Source organism: Eleginops maclovinus, chromosome 4 (genome assembly GCF_036324505.1).
Source record: "Eleginops maclovinus isolate JMC-PN-2008 ecotype Puerto Natales chromosome 4, JC_Emac_rtc_rv5, whole genome shotgun sequence".
In the NCBI taxonomy this organism is placed as follows: Eukaryota; Metazoa; Chordata; class Actinopteri; order Perciformes; family Eleginopidae; genus Eleginops; species Eleginops maclovinus.
Window position 1 is genome coordinate 1,071,544 of NC_086352.1, and position 8,189 is coordinate 1,079,732.

Genomic DNA, 8,189 nt, shown 5'->3' on the forward strand with positions numbered 1-8,189 from the left:
CCTTTAGAGCCCAGCCACAGCTTCTTACTTCAGAACTCATGAAGAGGTCAGCATGTGGAGATGAGCCTGCTGAACTAAACCTTTGTTCCACTGAGAGGAGTTTCTCAATCCAGGTTCCTGTTCCTGTTTCGTGGCAGTCAGGCTTCTACAGAGGGATCTAAAGTACAGATTTAACTTCCTATGTGTTTTACTGATAAAATAAGGGTCTCAAACTGGGATCTCTCAAAGATAGACACAGACACAGAGTTGCCGTGGTAACCACCTCCTGCTGTTACACAGCGCTGCCATAGCATGTTTCCATGGCAACAGTGACAAGCAGCCTGAACAGTGCAACTACAATCAGTCCATATAAAATACACAGAGATGATTAATCATCATGAATGTGTGTGTGTGTGTGTGTGTGTGTGTGTGTGTGTGTGTGTGTGTGTGTGTGAGTGTGTGTGTACTCACGCAGCAGGTGCCACTCATCCTGCTGGATGCTGCGGGTCAGGTTCAGAGGGATGTTCCGCAGTCTGATTGGCTGAGAGAAGTGATACTTCACGGGCGTGCAGCGCTCAGCGATCCCTGCAGACGACACACAGACACATACACACACACACACACACACAGACACACACACACACACACACACACACACACACACACACACACACACATTATACATAAACAACACACTGTACAGATGCATGATGGGAGCTGTAGGATCAGAGCCTGTCTGTGTGTGTGTGTGTGTGTGTGTGTCTGTGTGTGTGTGTGTGTGTGTGTGTGTGTGTGTGTGTGTGTGTGTCTGTGTGTGTATGTCTGTGTGTGTGTGTCTGTATGTGTGTGTGTGTGTGTGTGTGTGTGTGTGTGTGTGTGTCTCTGTGTGTGTCTGTGTGTGTGTGTGTGTGTGTGTGTGTGTGTGTGTGTGTGTCTGTGTGTGTGTCTGTGTGTGTGTGTCTGTGTGTGTGTGTCTGTGTGTGTGTGTGTGTGTGTGTGTGTGTGTGTGTATGTGTGTGTGTGTGTGTGTGTGTGTGTCTGTGTCTGTGTGTGTCTCTCTGTGTGTGTGTGTGTGTGTCTGTCTGTGTGTGTGTGTCTCTCTGTGTGTGTGTGTGTGTGTCTGTCTGTGTGTGTATGTGTCTCTGTGTGTATGTATGTGTGTGTGTGTGTGTGTCTCTGTGTGTATGTATGTGTGTGTGTGTCTCTCTGTGTGTGTGTGTGTGTGTGTCTGTCTGTGTGTGTGTCTCTGTGTGTGTGTGTGTGTGTTAATCTGATTACAGCCCCAACATGGACTCCAGGATACTCTGCAACTTCTACAGGTGCACCATCGAGAGTATCCTGACTGGCTGCATCACCGCCTGGTATGGCAGTTGCACCGCCCTCAACCGTAAGACTCTACAGAGGGTGGTGAAAACTGCTCAGCACATCACCAGGACGGAGCTGCCATCCATGGAGGACCTCTACACCCAGCGGTGTAGGAAGAAGGCCGGTAGGATATTAAAGGACCCCCATCACCCCAGCACCAACCTGTTCTGTCTGCTGCCGTCTGGCAGACGGTACCGCAGCATCCGGACCAAGACCACCAGACTCAGAGACAGTTTTATACCACAGGCTATAAGACTACTGAACTCCTGAGCTCTGTGAATGTCTACTCACATCTGTTTATAGTACACACATACATATATATTATACACATCTGCTATACATAATATATGCATCTGTCCATACCTCCTCATTCCACAGTGTAAAGTATTTAAATACTTTCAATGTATTCCACATATGTATATATTTCACATCCTCAAATCTGTATTGTTAATATTGTAAATATTCTTCTCTCTTTTTGCACTATTTTATTTATCTTTTGCACCATGTATGTTGAGTTGTTGGAGGAGCACGCGACATAAGATTTTCATTGCCAACATATACGCTGTATCTGCTGTGCATATGACCAATAAAACCTTGAAACCTTGAAACCTTGAAACCCTCAGCGTCCTTCTGCAGCCTGTGATTCTGACCCTCAGTGTTAGAGCTCCTCTCTGAGCTGTCCCCCCCCCCACACCCTGCCTGAAACGCAGAGACACTAAAGCATGGAGACATGTCCCAGTAAAGACACAGAGCATGGAGACATGTCCCAATAGAGAACAGAGCATGGAGACATGTCCCACTAGAGACACAGAGCATGGAGACATGTCCCAGTAGAGAACAGAGCATGGAGACATGTCCCAGTAGAGACACAGAGCATGGAGACATGTCCCAGTAGAGACACTACAGCATGGAGACATGTCCCACTAGAGACACAGAGCATGGAGACATGTCCCAGTAGAGACACAGAGCATGGAGACATGTCCCACTAGAGACACAGAGCATGGAGACATGTCCCACTAGAGACACAGAGCATGGAGACATGTCCCAGTAGAGAACAGAGCATGGAGACATGTCCCAGTAGAGACACAGAGCATGGAGACATGTCCCAGTAGAGACACTACAGCATGGAGACATGTCCCACTAGAGACACAGAGCATGGAGACATGTCCCAGTAGAGACACAGAGCATGGAGACATGTCCCAGTAGAGACACAGAGCATGGAGAGATGTCCCAGTAGAGACACAGAGCATGGAGACATGTCCCAGTAGAGAACAGTGCATGGAGACATGTCCCTTTTGGGACACAGAGAAAATTGGGCCCAGTCCTTTTAGGACACGGGACAGGGGAGACATGCCCATGGGGAAAAACGGGTCCCAAGGGGAAGACATGCCCCCCTAAAAAGGGGGCATCTCATAACCAGAGTTGTTTGGTAACAACCCCCATGTGTCAGGGGTGAGTATCAAAAAACATGAAAATTAAAAAGTGTGTAGTAAAATACATTTTCAGGGTAGTAGGTTTTTAAACTTTGTTTCGGTGAAAAAAAACCCTAACATTATCAGGTGTATTTTCCAATCCCATGTACCCGTGGTTTTATCAAAAACTTTGTGCAGTGTGAAATTTATAAATAAATGACCCGGTGTAGTATCAAAAACCAGGGTGGCCCAGGGGTGTAGTTTCAAAAACCCGGGTTTATCGGGTGTGTAAAAAACCCTTTAAAAAGTGGTCGTTTGTGGGTTCAATAACAGAAACCCGTGTGTATTAACTTAACATTGTCAGGGGTTTTAAACCAAAAAACCCTGTATCATTTGTTTTAGTACCCAAAAACCCATGTTCATGGGTAGAAAACAAAAAAATTTTCCAAGTGTGTAGTACCCAAAAACCAGTATCATGTGTAGAAAACAAAAACCTTTGGTCGTGGGAAATCAATAACATGTATCAGTGTTTTGTCCCAATAACATGTGTCGGGTGTGTAGTACCCAATAACATGTCTCTGTGAAATATCAAAAACTGTGTCAGTGTGTAGTAACAAAAAACATGTATCAGTGTGTGTACCCAAAACCCTGTACCAGTGTAGTAACAAAAAACTGGTCATTTGTTAAAATAAAAAACATTTTGGTCAGTGGTAGTATCAAAAAAACATGTATCAGTGGGAGTACCCAATTTCCCATTATCATTTGTGTGAAACCCAATAACATGTTTCAGTGAGTATCAATAAAATTTTCCCGTGTTTTAAGAAACCCAATAACATGTGCCCTGTGTGAAACCAATAAAAATGTTCAGTTTGTGTATCAATAAAAAGTATCATTTTGTAGTACCAAAAACCCTGTGCCCAGTGGTAGTACCCCTTTTCACCCTTTCACTGTGTTTTAACAAATAAAAATGTATCATTGAGAAACAAAAAAACCATTCCCCCCAGTGGGGAGTACCCCAATAACGGGCCAAGGTGGATCAATAACATGTGTCAGTGTGTGAAACCCAATAACATGTATCAGTGTTTTATCAACCCCCGGGTACCCAGTGGTAGTATCAAAAACTTTGTTCATGTTTTGTAACAATAACATTATAAAGTGGGTAGTAAAAATCCCCGGGCCCGGGTTTTGAAAGAAACAAAAACCTTTTATCTGTGTGAAACCCCAAAAACCAGTGCCCGGTGAAAGAAACAATAAATGAAATCAGTGGTGGGTATCAATCCCCTGTACCCTTTGTTAGTACCCAAAAACCCGGGTGCCCGTTTTTGTATAAAAAGCCCCCCCCCAGTGTGTGGGTTCCCCAAAACTTTTGTACCAGTTTTAGTATCAAAAAACATGTTTTCGTGTTTTTGGTACCCAAAAACCCTGTGTCAGTGTGTGAAATCAATAACATTGCCCAGTGTGTAGTTCAAAAACCCTGTGTCAGGGTGTAGTATCAATAAAAATTGCCCGTGTGATTCCCCAATAAAAAGTGCCCAGTGTGTGGGGTATAAAATCCCTGTGCCCGTGGTATTTTAAATAAAAATGTATCATTGTGTATTCAAAAACCATGTTCAGTGGGGTAGTTTTCAAAACAGGGTGTCGTGGGGTTTTATCAATAAAGTGCCCAGGTGTAGAAAAAAAACTTTGTACCGGGGTGTAGTACCCAATAACTTGTATCGTGTGGTGGGTTTTTAAATAACATGTGCAGTGTGTAGTACCCAATAAACATGTGTCAGTGTGTATTATCAAACATGAAATCAGTGGTTATAAAATAAATGTATCAGTGTGTGTTTTAAATAACATGTGCCCCGGGTGTGTAGTATCAATAAATGTATAAAGTGTGAAGTATCAATAACAGGGTTTTCATGTGTAGTAAAAATAAAAATTGTCAGGGGGTAGTACAAACAAGTATCAGTGTGTATATCAAAAACATGTGCCCATTTGTGTAGAAATCAAAACCCTGTGTCGTGGGGTGTATCAAAAAAAATGAAACCCGTTTTGTATTTTCCAAAAACATGTGCAGTGGGGATACCCAATAAAATTATCAGTGGTAGTATCAAAAACCATGTTCAGTGTGTAGTACCCAAAAATTTTGTCATGTTTTGAAAAAAAAAAAGTGTTGTTCCAGTATAAGAAAGGGTGTCCACAGGTGTGTGGGGTGTGTGTGTGGTGTGTGTGGGTGTGGGGTTTTGGGGTGTGTGTGTGTGTGTGTGTGGTTTTGGTGGTTTTGTGTTGCCCCGTTTTAAAAAAGGGAAGTTTTTTAAAGGGGCCCCTGGGATGGCGGGGTTTTTTTCATGACAAAATTTACCGTTTAAGATGTATATAATTAGATTTTTAAAAAAGGTAAAATATTCTATTTTTAAAACCTTTTAAATTTTATTTCCCTTTAAATATATTAAAGGTATAAATAAAAAGGTAAATTAAAATTAAAAAGGTAATAATAAGATAATTAAAAGGTTTTTTAAATATTTTAAAGGTATAATATATTAAAGGAAAATATAAAAAAAAATTATTAAAGGTATTTAAAAAAGGAATAAATAAAAAAGGTAAATTGGGTTTTAAAGGAAAAATATTTTAAAAGGTTTAAAATAAAATAAAAAAGGGAATAATATTTTAAAGGTAAAAAATTTAAAAAAAAGATATAAAAAAGGTAAAAAATAGTTTAAATAAAGGTATAATATAAAATTTTAAAAAGGTAAAATTGATATTAAAGGTATAATATAGATATATTAAGGTATAATTAGATATATTAAAGGTATAATATAGATATATTAAAGGTATAATATAGATATATTAAAGGTGCATAGTAAATGTATTATAGGTATATATAATATATATAAACATGATTCTGACCCCGGGCTATGAGCCGGTCTATGTCCGGGTCTCTTCCGCGCAGAAACACTTCCTCCACAGTCCGGAGTGCGCGGGGAACAGTGGCCTCCCGCACGCGGTCTCGAGGATGCCCATCCCGAGGATCGCGCGCCAGTTCTCCAGCAGCTCGTCCTCGCGGCTTCCCACGTGCACGGGCTTGATGCGCGTGCGGTTGCCCCCCCCCGGACTCCAGCAGCGGGAGGTGGTAGATCGGCATGTCCCCGGTTCTGCTGGTCGCTTGACTCAGTTCCGGTCCGGTCGCAGTTCTCCTTGTGGCGTCGCGTATCGGTCTCATACCAGTGGTCCGTGCACAGGGCGAGGAGCAGCAGCAGCAGCGCGAGTGCACCGGACACCGTCACCGCCACCGGCAGGAACTTCTGCATGGACCCGGTCCCGGTGCTTGTCCCGGTAGTGGTCCCTGTGCTGATTCCGTTACTGGGCCCGGTGCTTCCTGTGCTGGTGGACCCGGTGCTGGTCCCGGTGCAGGTCCCGGTTTTAGTCCCGTTACTGGGCATCTTCTCCTCACATCCTCCCGTCTCTGTTCCCCGGTTCTCCTCGCGAGCGCGTTGTCATGCCGACTGAGGAGCTGCGTCAAGTGACGTTACGCACCGGAGGTTCACTGAGACAGCCTTCAAAATAAAGCTACTCTACTTGCGCACACACACACACACACACACACACACACACACACACACACACACACACACACACACACACACACAGTATTTACCTGCTTCCCTTTGCAGTAACCTGAACTCACCATCCTCTCTGTTCGGGTCCTGCCTCCCTTGGTCCCTCTGATCACGCGCATCCCTCACTTCCTCCTCCCCCCGCTGCTCTTCCTTTCTCGGGTCCTTTCTATCTTCTTCTCTGCTGTGCTTTTACAATATGCTGCAGCGTTGGAGAGCTCAGCACCTCAGATTCAACACCAGAACTCCGCGCTGTGCACCTGATGATAAACCCTGATCCCTGAGCACAGAACCAGAGAGTACAGAACCAGAGAACCAGAGATCACAGAACCAGAGAACCAGAGACCAGAGAGCACAGCACCAGAGAGCACAGAACCAGAGAACCAGAGACCAGAAAGCACAGAACCAAAGAACCAGAGACCAGAGAGCACAGAACCAGAGAGCACAGAACCACAGAACCAGAGACCAGAGATCACAGAACCAGAGACTAGAGAGCACAGAACTAGAGAACCAGAGACCAGAGAGCACAGAACCAGAGACCAGAGAGCACAGAACCAGAGAGCACAGAACCACAGAACCAGAGAGCACAGAACCAGAGAACCACAGACCAGAGAGCACAGAACCAGAGAGCACAGAACCACAGAACCAGAGAGCACAGAACCAGAGAACCAGAGAGCACAGAACCAGAGAACCAGAGACCAGAGAGCACAGAACCAGAGAACCAGAGAGCAGGGAACACAGAATCAGAGACCAGAGAGCACATAAACACAGAACCAGAGAGCAGAGAGCACAGAACCAGAGAGCACAGAACCAGAGAACCAGAGAGCAGAGAGCACAGAACCAGAGAGCAGAGAGCACAGAACCACAGAACCAGAGACCAGAGATCACAGAACCAGAGACTAGAGAGCACAGAACTAGAGAACCAGAGACCAGAGAGCACAGAACCAGAGAACCAGAGAGCACAGAACCAGAGAGCACAGAACCACAGAACCATAGACCAGAGAGCACAGAACCACAGAACCAGAGAGCACAGAACCAGAGAACCAGAGAGCCCAGAACCAGAGAGCGCATAACCACAGAACCAGAGACCAGAGAGCACAGAACCAGAGAGCACATAACCACAGAACCAGAGAGCAGAGAGCACAGAACCAGAGAACCAGAGACCAGAGAGCACAGAACCACAGAACCAGAGACCAGAGATCACAGAACCAGAGACTAGAGAGCACAGAACTAGAGAACCAGAGACCAGAGAGCACAGAACCAGAGAACCAGAGACCAGAGAGCACAGAACCAGAGAACCAGAGACCAGAGAGCACAGAACCAGAGAACCAGAGACCAGAGAGCACAGCACCAGAGAGCACAGAACCAGAGAACCAGAGACCAGAAAGCACAGAACCAAAGAACCAGAGACCAGAGAGCACAGAACCAGAGAGCACAGAACCACAGAACCAGAGACCAGAGATCACAGAACCAGAGACTAGAGAGCACAGAACTAGAGAACCAGAGACCAGAGAGCACAGAACCAGAGACCAGAGAGCACAGAACCAGAGAGCACAGAACCACAGAACCAGAGAGCACAGAACCAGAGAACCACAGACCAGAGAGCACAGAACCAGAGAGCACAGAACCACAGAACCAGAGAGCACAGAACCAGAGAACCAGAGAGCACAGAACCAGAGAACCAGAGACCAGAGAGCACAGAACCAGAGAACCAGAGAGCAGGGAACACAGAACCAGAGAATCAGAGACCAGAGAGCACATAAACACAGAACCAGAGAGCAGAGAGCACAGAACCAGAGAGCACAGAACCAGAGAACCAGAGAGCAGAGAGCAC

General features: G+C 45.2%; 1 protein-coding gene across 1 annotated transcript in view; it reads right to left on the reverse strand.

The window, feature by feature from the left end:
- Positions 1-6,207, reverse strand: part of tmem178a (transmembrane protein 178a) — a 7,423-nt gene extending 1,216 nt beyond the window's left edge. The window contains 5 exon segments of the mRNA XM_063881982.1: positions 451-564; positions 5,649-5,690; positions 5,693-5,847; positions 5,849-5,886; positions 5,888-6,207. Of these exon segments, the coding sequence (XP_063738052.1) occupies positions 451-564; positions 5,649-5,690; positions 5,693-5,847; positions 5,849-5,886; positions 5,888-6,181 (643 nt within the window). The 5' untranslated portion in view covers positions 6,182-6,207.
- Positions 6,208-8,189: the final 1,982 nt, after the last annotated feature.